The following is a 14,306-nucleotide window of genomic DNA, read 5'->3' on the forward strand; positions in this document are numbered from 1 at the left end:
GAATTAAGAAGCAGAGCTTGTAATTCCCTAATGGACAACTGAGTGAAATTACTCCAACCATCATATTCCTCCAACTCCGGGAAAGAAGGAGTGTTTAACTTTTTAGAAGTAGCCAATCCAAAGCATGTGGTCTGGGAAATTGTATCATTCAGAAACAACATATGATTCGGGATGAGACATGCACGGTGCAAAGCCTCAGTGCCTTGTACCTGCCAGGCCCTTGAACCCCAAACTGATTTAAGGTCTATTGTTTCCTTCCATAGCTCATAGCCTCCAGTAACTAATTGATCAAGGAAGATCTTCGAATACAACAATTTAGTATCGGTAAGTCTAACCTTGGACATTGGTGTGTTATGAAATTTAAAATAAAAGGACTCGGGATTGGACGGGTTAAAGTCAGTGAAATAAGTATACTTTTTCAGAAACGTTTCTGAGCTCCCTTGTTTAGGTGCCGGGCAATGTTCCCACTGAGTAAAATTAACAGTATCCCTTCGGGATGATGTTTTGTGTAAGAAGTGATTGCCATAATGCTGGTAGCAGAATAATTCACCATAATTAGCAGATTCTAAATATAAATCCTCAGCATCAAAGGCAGCATAGTATTGTAAATCAGAAAACAAACGTTCTACAGCATTAACATCCCAGTCATCAGAACGAATGTTCTGTTTCACCACATCCCCCATATTTACTCTAAGTACATTAGGAACATTAACGACTTCCGTTGGGCCATGGATCTGAAAGCGAACTGCATCCCACACGATTCCATCAAGGACAGGCCATGCTGTGATGTTAACCATAGTCAAGTCTCTTTTAAATCTGTGTCTCGAATGTGACGAGGAAAGCGGGGCCAAAGTTCCATTTAGATGAGTAATGCATGTTCTTTCCTCGACATAGTGTCCATTCATGATTCGAAAAAAATAAAACACAAAACCAATTGACATATAAAGGTAAATTGAAAAAAGGACCAGCCAAATGTATGTCCAAGGGGGAATCCAAAAATTTTTTTTAAACAGACTAGCATAAAGCGCAATTCGAGAGGGTTTCTTCGAGGCAAGGGAAACAGAGTCAAAAGAAAATCTGGATTCCGTGGCTAAACGTGCTTGCAGGTCAGGTATGGACAGATCAGTGGGGTAGGCATAGTCTATCTCATCAATGTTAGTTCAGGGTAAATTATTTAATAAAGGACAGGAAAGAGCAGGTAATTCGATGGCCACCTCAGGTTCAATATTAGAAGCAGTGGGCACAACTGAATTTCTCACAATGGAACGACAGGAAACCGCCGGTGTCATGCTAAGAAGAATCGGCCACTCTGTGTATCTTGACATTGTCAATAGAAATAAACCTGTTTTCCTTACGACCAGGAAGTGGTGGTAAAATGACTGTACGTGTGCCCTTCACTCCAAGGACTGGAACCGGAGCTCGATAGGAAGGACCAAATTCTTTCTTGTTATCGATCTTCTCTCGAACCAGTTCTCCAACTTGGGGTAGCCAGCCAACTACCGGGATCTGCAACGCATCATCCGATGTGGAGGGCAAATGTTCCTTTGCAAGACTATCTCTGGTCTTTTGTAGATTCTGTAAAACATTGCAATGTTCATCTGCGTCAAAGGAAGTGGCGCTAACCACACAGTCTAGACCGTCAAGGTCGGGGACGTACATCTTGATGCCAAAGAGCATTTCGTATGGGGTCCGCCCACCCAGAGACCTTCTAGGGAGATTATTAAGAGCACGCTGCACGCCATATAGGTGAGCAAGCCAGTTTCTGCCAGTGCCTATAACTCGGGCTGTCAAAGATTGCTTTAAATCACGGTTCATTCGCTCAACTACACTGTTACCCTCAGGTCTGTAGGGAGACGAAAACTTGACTTGGACCCCCATCGAAGTCATGGCATCCTTATACGCCTTAGAGGCGAAAGCCGGACCCTGATCCGAATGGAAGGTACCACAGGCAAAAATCCCTATAAAGACACGCAAATCTCTAATGACAGTCCGTGAATCAGCGCTGCGATGTGGCCATACCCACACAAAGCGTGTGCATGAGTCAACTGCTACTAAGATGTACTTATACGCAGTATCAGATGAAAAAGGACCGCAGTGATCTAAATAAACACAATTTAGCGGTTTATTAGAAATATACAACTGAGTCTGTGGCGGACGCGTAGCAGTCGAAGGTTTAATCTGCTGGCATATGTCACAAAGAAGGACATAATCACGCGTCTGTTTGTACAGTCCCCGCCACCAGAAACGTTGTTGTAATTGAGTTACAGTGGCCGAGACGCCCGCATGCGCAGACGCCACACCTTCATGTGCCGCTGTAATCAAGTCTGCTCTGCGATCAGAGTTGGGAATCAGCCGTTCCCCAACATCAGGAATTGTCACAAAAGGAACCTTTTCGGGACTTAAGTGGTATTTGTACTTCGAAGGGAATCCCGCAGGATGCTTACTTCCCTTCTCAGAGGCAGCAACTGCTGCCAAGATGTCGCTATCAATCTTGGTTTTTGACCTAGTAACCGCTGCAACTAAGTATGTAGATACTGCTGATTTCGCTGCTTCATCAGCAAGCGAGTTGCCAACAGCGTGAACTCCTACGCGCTGATGACCGAGAGTATGAATTACATAAACGAGGGGCAACATAGCCTTAAGCTCTGCCACTCGAACCCAGATCATTTTATGTTTTATTGTGCTACCCTTGGAATCATTTTGAATCCAAAAGAACAAGTTTTCATTGTAAGACTGGACACAGTAGTAAGAATCACTTACAATCAGAGTAGTAACACTTGGATCCGCGTACTCCAACGCTAGTAAGAGAGCACGAAGCTCCGCTAATTGTGCGGTGCAATCGCCCAGGGGCAACGTGTGCACTTCCCTGGAGATGAACTCGTCATTCAACATAGCACCGACCACAATGGCGCATGCGGAAACGTAGGCATGTTTAGAGCCATGCGCAACCTGCGCCGACCCATCAGTGTAAATGATGCAATGGAAGTCCTCCAACGGTCGCATAGCCAGAGGAGCAGGATGAACGAATTCATACTGCAAGTACTCTTGCGACCGTAAAGAGGCGCCAAAAATAAACGTGACATCCGTGGATGTCAATGACGCAGCCCACTGAATCCACCGAGGGTGCAAAGCTTCCGAATTTGGTACACTGGCTTTTGTGACCGCCTCCAAATGAGGACAGGGTGTTACCACTAACATGCGTTTCCCCAGCGACAGTGCTCGTTCCTTAAGAATCGCCATCTGTACAGCAGTTAAAACCTTTTCCACAGTGGGAAACCGCAATTCAGCCGAAGTGTACAAGTGTGACTTGTAAGCAATAGGTACTGTGTCTCCTTCATTAAAAGTGAGGTACGTGAAACCCACCGTCCGAGGAATTATTCTTATGACCAGGTTGGTGTGGTTATCACGAGTCAGTAAATATTTAGATGCGAGCAGATCAGCCTGCAAGGATTGCAAAATGGCTGAATGCTCAGGCAGCCAGCATGATTTCGAGAAAGTTGGTTGTATCAAAGCATACAACGGCTTGATACGTTGGGCATATTCCGGAATGTATGTCCTTCCGAAATTCAAAAAGCCCAGTAAAGACTGTAATTTTTTCAGTGTTGTAGGAGCGCGCAATTGAGCGCATTTCTCCAAGAAGTGAGGAGCCAAACCTCTACCTTCGTTGTTCAGCTCATAGCCGAGGAACAACACTGTGTGTTCTGCAATGTGCGATTTTGCAAAATTAAACTTGTAACCCATATCAGCAAAGTTACAAACAATCGAACTCACTCGACACAGATGCATCCAAATTTCGTCGTCCGTGAGATAAATGTCATCCACATACGAACATGCATCCGGGTCGATATTCTCCAATAGAGTAACAATCCTGGAGGTGAAAACACCAGGACTATTCTTGTAGCCCATTGGGAGTCGTCGGAAGCGTTTTTCCACATCAGCGCTCGTAAAACTTGTCCATTGGGAGCTAAGGCTATCCAATCTATGGGCATAGAAACCATTGGATATGTCAAGCGTTGTTTTGAAACGCTTACGCACTAGACTATCCACTAGGGCAGAGCCGTGAGTATTCTGTACTGCACAGTTACGGCAATGCGAGTTTAAATGCCGGTAATCCAATACCAAACGATATGATCCGTCAGGTTTGGTCACAGTAAAAAGGGGATTATTCATCGGTGACACACACGTTTCAATAACTCCCTGATATTCCAATTGCACAAGGATTTCAGCGACGGAAGCTTTTGCTTCACGCCGTATGGGATATTGAGGTTGAGGCTGCGGCTCAGACCGCAACGGGATTTCGTGGCAAGGCGACAATTTATCCCAGCCACATTGGTTACGGTACAGAGCCGGTGCGAGAGCCCGAGCCCATTCTTCTGCAAAATGCTGCGCATGCTCTTTCGAGACAGTGTTCGCGAAACTGGGGAGGATTACCTCCTCCCCTCGCGGCGCCGTGAGCACAAAAGGTGGGGGCCAGTCATCCTCCGAAAGCAAAATATCATATGTAGAAGAAAGATTCTCCCAAAATACCCCTCTGACGGTACGCTGTATGTCACCTTCAATTAACAGGACAATTTCATAAAGTCTTTCAGGGGGAGCAAGTCTAGTATCGGCTGTTTCGATTACAACGTAGACATCAGTCGCTGTCACCCTCAGTAGTGGACGCAGCGCCTCTCTCACTATGGTAATCTCCGCCGCGCTGTCCAGCAAGGTCAGAGCCCACGTCAGATTCTGAAGCTGCGTTCTCACTATCTGTGGCATATCTATGCGCTGTTAAGGCCGCGACCTTTTTCTTTGCAAACTGTGGTCGCTTTTGCGCAGAATCCTCCTGCTTCGCCGCGCCGTCTGCCTGGCGGGGCTGGCCACGTCCTTGTTGACCACCACGTCCCCGTCCGCCTCCTCCTCCACCGGTCTTCGGGGCCGATGAGTCCTGAAAGGAACGAGGAGAGCGTTGATCAGAACCCTGAAATCGATCAGGTGATTTAATCATCGCGCGGTCGCGCAAATCATAAACTTTCTCAGTCGGCGCAGGAACTGAAACTTGCGGAGCAGGATAAGAAACCTGAGTCTGCTGCTGTTGCTTCCCCTGTTTCTGTTTCTGAGGCCAATTTGGTTTCTTGGACTTTGGTTGTACATCTGCCGCAGCAGACTGTACTTGTGTTTGTTTCTTCTCCTTGACCGCAAAATACTTCAAACCTTTACTTGTGCGACCGATAGTTTTATAAGCGGCCACTACAATCTTCGCCAACTGGCGGGGTTTCTCGGCATCGGGTATTAGTGCCAAAGCATTAGACACCTGAAAATTCACTGCGTCTCCTTTAACATTGGAGAGTATGAGATCGCTAACGATCTCAAACGAACCACACAGGCGCATACCCAATTCAACAGCGGCCTCCGGTCCGTGATCATCCTGAACACGTTTGACAATCTCGGGCAGCTGCGTCATCGACGGGGTGCCGAAGCACCTCGTAAAAACTGCCGCAAAAGTTTTTCCCCAGCTCTCACAGTCGACTAATTCGGGTGCTAAATCCTTAGGTAAAGTAATCGTTAACATCCTATGTTTATCAGCAGGAGTAGAATTTGGGAACACAGCTTCCAGTTGGTCAAATTTCTCGGCAAGCCAAAAGGGAAAGTCATCCTTATCAGGACGCTTACCAAAAACCGAATTGACCATAACAGGATTCAATTTTAAACCGCCATGTTCCATTTGAACGGCCGCACCCCTGGGTGGACCTCCCGGAAGATGACGACCTATGTATTGTACTAACGCTCGAATCACAGCAATCGCGACCACATGTAGTCTACGAACATCCGCTAGAGGACATGCGCCGTGATTCGGGTGCGGGGTAAAGCCCCCCCAAAGCAGGCCAATCGGTACCTGGAATGGAGAGTGGGCCTAACCTCGCAGCTGACAGAGTGGGGGAGGGCGCCATCAAACCAAACGCGATGCTGCCAATGATTAATAGGTATTTCCAGTGCCCTGTACGGAGTATATTCAGCCGGTACAGCGGAGGGTGTGTAGTGGAGGAACACTCGAGAATTCGCATCCACCTCCGGAAACGTAACCCAAGAGTAAAACAGTTCAAACGGGTACGCCGGATCTGCACACACCACAAAAACCACAGCCATGCCCTCCAATGGGACTAGATAAGTCTGCAAGTGGTTGCGCACCGCAATGCGGCTATGTTGCGCAATGGCCACCACCATGATATCAGTGGAAATACAGAAAAACAAAGAATACTTTGTAGCACAACTGGGTAGTAATTCAAAGAAACCGTTTAGTAAGAATCAAGCTTGAAAAAAGACCTATTTCCATGAAATAGGTAGGTTTCACCGACACCCCGTTTTCCGGAAACTGAGGTGAAGGGGTTAAGGATTGAATGATATACTACTCGAGTGTCATGATATAAGACCACCGAAACCGTTGGGCGCCATGTCGCAGGGTTTCTGTTCTCACACAGAACTGTGCACAGAGGAGTGGAACCTCGGCGAATTAGGGTGACCCAAAACTCACCTTAGTACCCAACTCACCCCTTACCGAGCTAGCTACAGTGTCTCATTGGACATATCAAACTCCCAATGCTTAGACAAACCAGAACATGAACTTACAGTACCTCAGGGTACGTGGAACTCATGAACACTCTTTCGTTATATTATTAGCTAAGAAGGTCTCTTTGGGTTGGTTTAGGGCGGGCCCATACCTTAGTGTCCTAGCATGAAGGAATCACATCAGCATACACCAGCTCTCTCTGCATGTGCATCGCATCAAAAGACTGTTCTATGTGTCTCATGCAAAGCAATATCAATCCCGCCTGAAGCTAGAGTTGGCAAAGGCTGCACTTGTGTTAGGACTATGAAGGCGTGGAGATCAGACCTCATAACAATTCCATATCGTGTTGTTCCTGAAACTTCAGCACTCTTCGTGCAGACATAGTTTATTAAGCAAAGCTGATATCAGAGCAATAACATATTATTCTCACATAAACCACGGCAAACTACTAGGTTGAAAGCTAAGTCAACAATTAAGTGTCGTGTGCAGAAGTTGCAAGAATGGAAAATGGCGTTTAAACCTCAAATGTACCTATGCTAACTTAACACGATATAAGGATATTCAGGAGCTACATGACACTTGGAATCGCAGGAACTTCCGGTGTTTCTGTGCAATGGGCAAGTGGAAGTATGCATCCTGTAGGTCTATCGCGCACAGCCAGTCTCCCCTTTGCAGTTGAGGGTAAATCTGGTGCAAAGACAGCATGCGAAATGTTTCTCTGCGAATCCGCTTGTCGCAAATCCAGAATAGGCCTGAACTCGTTATTGTCCTTTTTGCGGACCAGAAAGAAGGACCGGGAGTACAGACCTCTTCCCCTTTGAGACAGAAGGACGTCTTCTATCGCTCTTTTCCTTAACAGGGTATCGGCCTCCGCTTGGAGCTTGCGCAGCTGAAACTGCGAGCAAACCGGTGGAATTGCTGGAGGCGGGCTGGTGAACCGAAGACTGTATCCATTGCAAACAATATTCAGCACCCACTTGTCCTGAGTAATTTTTCTCCACTCTGTCAGGAAATATTGACCGCTTCCCACAACCGGAGTGGGTAACGGATGACGGGGAAGTAATCACTCAGGCCCTCGACCCGGCCGGGCCTTTGGTCACAGTGGCAGACTGCTGACCACCCCTGCCCCTCTGACGTTTCTGGAAGGGCTTCCTCTGGAACTGCTGCTGCTGCTGCTGTTGTCCAGACTGTTGACCTCGCCCTCTGTCCTGTGCCCCGTACTGTCTCAGGAACAGGCAGTAGCTCTTCTTCTGTTCCTTGGGCTTCTCCAAGCCCACCGCCGTCAGAGTCTCAGCCTCCGCCTTCATGCGGGCCATCTCATCGTCGGCGTGTTTCCCGAATAGGGTCTCGCCCGAGAAGGGCAGGTTGGCCACCCTCTGCTGGGCTTCAGGTTTCAGTGACGTCAGTCTGAGCCAAGCGTGGCGCCTCTGATTAACTCCAAGGCAGTACCCGTGGGCTGCCAGGAGCGACGAGTCTGCAGCTGCGCTGATCAGCTGGTTCGACACCAGCAATCCCTCATTCAGGAAATCCATAAAATCCTCCTCCTTTTCCCGAGGGAGGAGGTTGGCGAACTGTTGGAGGGACTCCCAAAGCGCCCGATCATAGCGCCCCAACAGCGCCGATGCACTGGCAGCCTTCATGGAGGTAGCGGCTATCCCGCACACCTTCCTGCCTGCCGAGTCCAACCAGCGACTCTCCTTGTCCGGAGGCACATTTGAGGACGGGGTGGTGGCGTGTTGCTTCCTTGTCACCGTCACAATTAGGGAATCCGGAGTTGGATCCAATCGGAGGAAAGCCGGGTCCGCATCAGGAGCCTTGTACTTCTTTTGCAGCCTAGAGGGGGCTGCTTTCGCCACCGCCGGAGTGAGGAAGAGCTCCATGGCGGACTCCACTAATCCAGGCAATAAGGGCAACAGAGGCCTGGATAGGTGCTTCTTGTGGAGAGTCTCAAATATTACAGAGGTCGTAGGCGTGGACACAGTCAGTTGGATGCCCAGCTTGCTCGCACCCCTCAACAAGACTTCCTGAAAGGAGACCACGTCTTCCACAGGGGATACTCTCATCCGAGGGGATTCTGATAGAGTTGGTGAATAATCCCTTGCGCTGGACGAACACATGCTGTACCTAGACCGACCCTTCCTATGGCGTCGTCTGGATCTCGTCGATGAGCGACGGAGATTCCTTGATCTCCCTCTCCGTCCGGAGCGAGATCTAGGTCTTCTAGGCCTTGGGCGTTCCGCGGGTGCTTGCGGCTGAGCCTGTGGTGGCGGCCTGACCGGGTACCTCAGCAGAGGTGTCCCCTTAGGCGGCATAGGGAGGTGCATCAATGAGACCGACCTCGGAGGCCGTGGCAGTGCATGTGGAGGAACAGGAGGAGGTGGTGGTGAAGGAGTGCGCGGCGGCTCCTTCGGCAGTGGAGGAGGATAGGAGACTTCGGCTTGGGGGTCGAGTACACCACAGAGTACACCGTTTCCGGTGACTCCCTCATCTTCTTCCTTGTCGTAGGCGATCGAGAGGCAGCGCCCCCGTCGGTGACCGACGTCGCCGCCGTGCCCCGGAGGATCTGGAAGGACTCCTGACTCCAGAACGCCTCCTGGAGGATGATCTCTTCCTCTTAGGCGCCGAGCGCCTCTTCGGCGTCGAAGAACACCTCCTCGACGCCGACGAACGTCGCCTCGGCGTCGACGACCTATGCCTCGACGACAGGCTTCGCCGCCTCGACACTGAAGACCTGCGCCTCGGCGCTGAAGATCTGCGCCTCGACGTCGAACGTGTCCTTCGACACCGATCGCCGAGTCGACGTCGAACGCCGAGTCGATGCCGAGCCGATGCCGAGCGCGAACGGCGGTGTCGCCTCGACGGCGAGCTCCGACGCCGTTTGGAATCCTTACGACGTCGATGATGACGAGGCCGATGATGATGACTTCTTCGGCGGCGACCTCGACGGCGGTCTCGTCAGTCCCCTCAACACCGAACGTCGACTCGACCCAGAGCCCTGGGGAGACGGGGACCAGATCGCCATCATGCCTCTCGACGGCGTCGATGGCATCGACGTCGACGGAGAACGGCAACGCTTTCTGGCCTTCTTGACGCTGGGGAGCCCCCCAGAGGCCTCAGCATGGGCAGAGGAAGTAGATCCAGCCTGCCCAGACCCACCTTGACTCTGCAGCCTTCTTTCGTCCAGTCCTTGGAGCCTGATCTTCTTTCTGTCTCTCAGGGTCTGGAGGAGAAGGTCTGGCAAATCTCACACTTCTCAGGTAAATGAGTAGAAGGGAGGCACAGGATACACACAGGGTGTGGGTCCCACGTCGAGTGTAAACACTCACACACTTTAAAAGTGCAAAAAATTCTTATAACAAACCCAAAAAAGGGAGAGCTCAATGCTCCAGGGTCCTGCTAGCAGGAGCCGGAAAAAAGAACTGAAAGTAAATGGAACCTGCAGGGCATTCTGGGATACTCAGAAAGTTTTCTTAAAGGCACAGTATCCCTTTTTGAGCCACATAATGTCAGCCTATCGGGCTTGTCTGTCCTCCTCTTCCTCTCTATCATTCCAGAGGCTTTGTTGGTAAAAGGGGACGTTTTTCTCTATGACGAAAACTTGGCAGGCTGTGCCGTTTGTGGTTTTGGTGGAATGTCTAGTTGAAGTACTGGACAGTGTAGCCTGTGGATATAGGCTGCATTATTTGTCTTTAAATTCTCTCTTAAGTGTCTGTGCAGGACTGCATTTTTAGACAACTTAAGAGATTATTTTTGATTGCTCCGGGGTCCACGTTCATGAGCGGGACTATTCACTAGATTATGACTATAACAGAGATTCCCCTACTACAGAAGTACTGTTTCTACTTCTTGCTGAACCAGATAGATTCTTTACTGTAGTGTCAGTGGTTACTGGATTGCACCAGCCCTGTCCTGGGTTGGCTTTATACACCCACTATTGTGTCCAGAGATTTATCGTTTGGGTTGCCCCATGTTTGCCTCAGGTGGAAACCTCAGACCCATCACTGTAGTGCTTATAGTAATTCTTGGCTTACATCACCACTACAATGGACACCTTCCTCCAGGTCATTAGTGACAGCGTTTCCAGTCCATGACTCTTGTGTGATAGCACAACGCATTCTAGGTGTTGCAGTCTTGTTTTGCTTCCTTGGAACAGTTAGTCTAACATACTCTTTGTCATTATTCAAGGATTTACATGACACTACCCATTCAGAGCACAACTTTGCAATGTGAATGATGTAAGAAATAATGGTGAAAGCTTGCCACAGCTAGAACAGTAGCATCTGAATATTCATATACTGCATTTGAGTTAAGAATGTTCAAGAGTTCATGAGAAAGATTGTTACTTTTCCATGCTTTTCCAGAGCTGGGTCTGGTGACTCAGTAGACTAATGCGTCCACTACAGGGGCCTGTGTTCAACATCATGGTCACAGGTTCAAATCCCGGAGGGTCAACTCAGCCTTTCATCCATGTGAGGTCGATAAAATGAGTACCATTGAGTTTAGTAACAATAAACACTGTATTCAGCGCCAAAATACCTACGGGTGAACGTGCGCTTTACAAATACACTTTATGTTATGCCACGATGGGAAACACAAATATCCTAAGTACCCATTTAGGAACAAGAGATGGATGCTAATAATTACAAAAATCAAAGCATATAGGAAAATAGTGTTATCAAGTTGGTAAGACTAACCTCAGTGTATTCAAAAGCCTTTTAGGCTGAGCTGCAAGTTCATCCGCAAATTTTTCTGGATTCACAAGATAACTGGTCTGTAGCTGCTCAATCGACAGCATCAAGGAGTGCAAACCACAGATAAGTTCATAACTTGCTGGTAAGTCCTCTTTCTTACTTTCCTGAAAGGTACAGCAAAAGCAAATGGAAAAGTACAATTTAGTACAAATTAATGATTTTGAACCCTTGTTTACATCCAGTGTGCAAGGGCCACAATTACATTGGGTTGTCAGAATCACTGCAATGATTGTATGACATTACTTTGAACATCATTAATTGCCTCTCTCATTAACTCGTCCCCCATTACTTACAGATACTATTACTATGACCCATATCCCTAACATTTATTTACTTAAATCCATAACCATAATCCTAAACATAACTATACTAAATTACATTCGTAAGTGCAATTAATATTAAGCTGACCCTGTATTATCCTACAGTAAAAATATATGTATAAAACGACCTTCTACTAATCCTACTACTATTATCCAAAATAAAGTATATTTATAGTACAGCCCTAAATAACATACTAACTCTAGTCCCAAGTTAAATTGAAATTATATTACATAAAATAGTAACCTTAAACCTAAATCAAGCAACTAAAATAAATACAATTATTGTGATATAAATGTCTTTTTCCATGTGCTGGAGTTGCCTTTAAAATGTACTTATACTAAAGGAACAGAGGCCAAATCCTAAATTAAAAATGTGAACAAAAATAAATATCTTTAACAAAAAAAAAAAAAAGAGCAGCTACCTTATTCTAACTCTAATGCGTCACTTTCCTTTAAAACTCAAGTCTAGGTGCTGTGGTTAAAGGGATGAATGTTTCAGTAAACACCGTCTGTAAATGATACTCATCTGTGTTCACGGTGTGTGAATTTAGTTCTTGACTAGATCGATAATCACTGGAATGCTTAAGAGTCTCTAATCGCACCCAAGGAACACCAACGATCTAAACTAAAGAAGGCTTATGATAAAGTTTGAGACAAAAACTATGACAGGTTATATAACTTAAAATGACAAAGCGTAAAACTAAAATGCTTAATCTTTGCAAAGCATGAGTGTTCAGCAGACCTGGCATTTACCGCCCATCAACACACCAGAGAGCACCCCTACGCTGTAAACTTGATGCAAATTGATCTGACAGAGGCAATATTCTTATTTTTTGAAACTTTAACATCTTAATGGGCTACATAAAAAACAAATTAAAACAACATCTGAAGCCATAAAATACGCAATCAATGCTGCTGCAGCTCTGGAGTTTATCCTTGGAAATCTTCCAACGAGTAGTAACTGAAGGTGCTAGAGGTTACTGTCACTCTTAGTTCTTCAGCCATTGTATACCTTTCTCCATAACAGCCTTAAACAATAGTACAAAAGGACACTACTCAGAAAAGCAAAAGCATGTGATGTCCAGGCACGATGACCCTGAAGCACCAACCCTATTGGTCCATTCAAATTCCCGAACTAAGACTCCCATCTATCAGAATAACGTCCAATCATATACGAAGCAGAGACTATGGTCAGTGGGTCTATCCATGGAGGTCTTCACTGCTGATCTACATTCTGCACCATTTTATACCTTGTACTGCATTATACAGTGGTGCCAGAGCACCCTATGAACCGGGAAAAAGGGAATTAATAAACTATTTTCCACAAAATTCGGGAAGCTTCATGTTGTGGATGAGCCTTGCCTGCTTCGAATGTACGAAGACGTTTGTTTGAATTGGAGGAGGAATCACACCAGAGGCACTAAAGTCTCTGTAAACACCGCTCTGACAAATGTGTGATGCTGTAGTGAGTAACCACCTCTCCAAAGCACCAGCCTCATGATAGTTGTCGAAGCAGTTCATCACATTTCAATAAGTCTGCAAGCGTGTGGGCCCCACAAAACACGCAAAACTTGTTATTTTATCGTTTTTTGGTGAGTTTGATTATGAGAGGCCATGTTTCTCACATAAAGCACAATCCCTAAACATAACAAATGCGAATATGTCATCTAAGGAGATAGCTGTAGATCCCATTCATTCTTAGGGGCGCCACACCTGCTACCATCACTCTGGTAAAGCAAAGCAGAGTATCTATGATGTGAAGTGCTCACACCGTTCAAGTGATGGAGAACTGGATTTTCAAATGACTTTGCTGTGCAATAAAATATTGACCCAGCAGATCGACGGCACAAAGGAAGAATTCCTTCAAAAGAATGAGCTAGTGTCACAGCCCCCACCCCTCCGGTCTAACCTTTGCTATATGGTTACCTTCGGTCTCTAATATATGCTACATCGAACCCAAGAACAATAATGTTTTATCTATTTAGAGATGCTGGTTTTAATTTGTTTGCTGAAAGCACATTTTCAAACATCATGCGTGAAGCCGGTCTACCCACTAGACATTTCATTTATCCTACCTCCAATCAATATGGAATGTTTCCAAAAGGGAACACAATTCAACCATCTCGACGACTGTCACTGGGTTAGAGAGAACTACTATGTTTATTTTCACATAATGCTTCCATTATTACAATGTGGTGTAATTCAGAAGTTGAAAAGTGTGGAACGAGCGCATGCAATGCCAAAGTTCATATCTCGTTTACTAATTTTAAGGATTTACCTTTTCTACCATTTGATCTTGTTCACCCTTTAATACAGCTTTCTTCTTTGAAACTGTCTGGAATAACTGCTTCACACCAGTAGTAAAACCAGGACAATAGTAGAGTACCTTCAACGAAAAGGGTACAAGTTATGCAATAAAATAGGAAAGCAGTTAACACGAAGAGGAAGAAGGCAAGCAACAAAAACCAACTCAACCACAGACTTCATAGTGACAGCAAAAAAACAAACAGATGGCATTTGAGGGCCTGATTTAGAGTTTCATAGATGGGTACTGCGTCACAAATGTCAGATATTCCCCCCCCCCCCCCACACACCTGTCCTAATGCACTTATAATTAGGCACATGGGAATCCTGTAATGATTGTGTTGGAGTACCCATTCGCCAGACTAACTCAGGCCTAAGTTAATA

General features: G+C 46.6%; 1 protein-coding gene across 1 annotated transcript in view; it reads right to left on the bottom strand.

Moving 5' to 3' along the window:
* USP1 (ubiquitin specific peptidase 1) overlaps positions 1–14,306 on the bottom strand; it is a 124,216-nt gene that overhangs the window by 62,803 nt on the left and 47,107 nt on the right. Inside the window, exons 3-4 of the mRNA XM_078669550.1 lie at positions 13,897–14,004; positions 11,242–11,402 (exon numbers count right to left, since the gene is read on the bottom strand). Coding sequence (XP_078525676.1) covers positions 11,242–11,402; positions 13,897–14,004 — 269 coding nt within the window. The remainder of the gene's footprint in view (positions 1–11,241; positions 11,403–13,896; positions 14,005–14,306) is intronic.

The sequence above is a fragment of the Lissotriton helveticus genome, chromosome 1_2 (assembly GCF_964261635.1).
Source record: "Lissotriton helveticus chromosome 1_2, aLisHel1.1, whole genome shotgun sequence".
In the NCBI taxonomy this organism is placed as follows: Eukaryota; Metazoa; Chordata; class Amphibia; order Caudata; family Salamandridae; genus Lissotriton; species Lissotriton helveticus.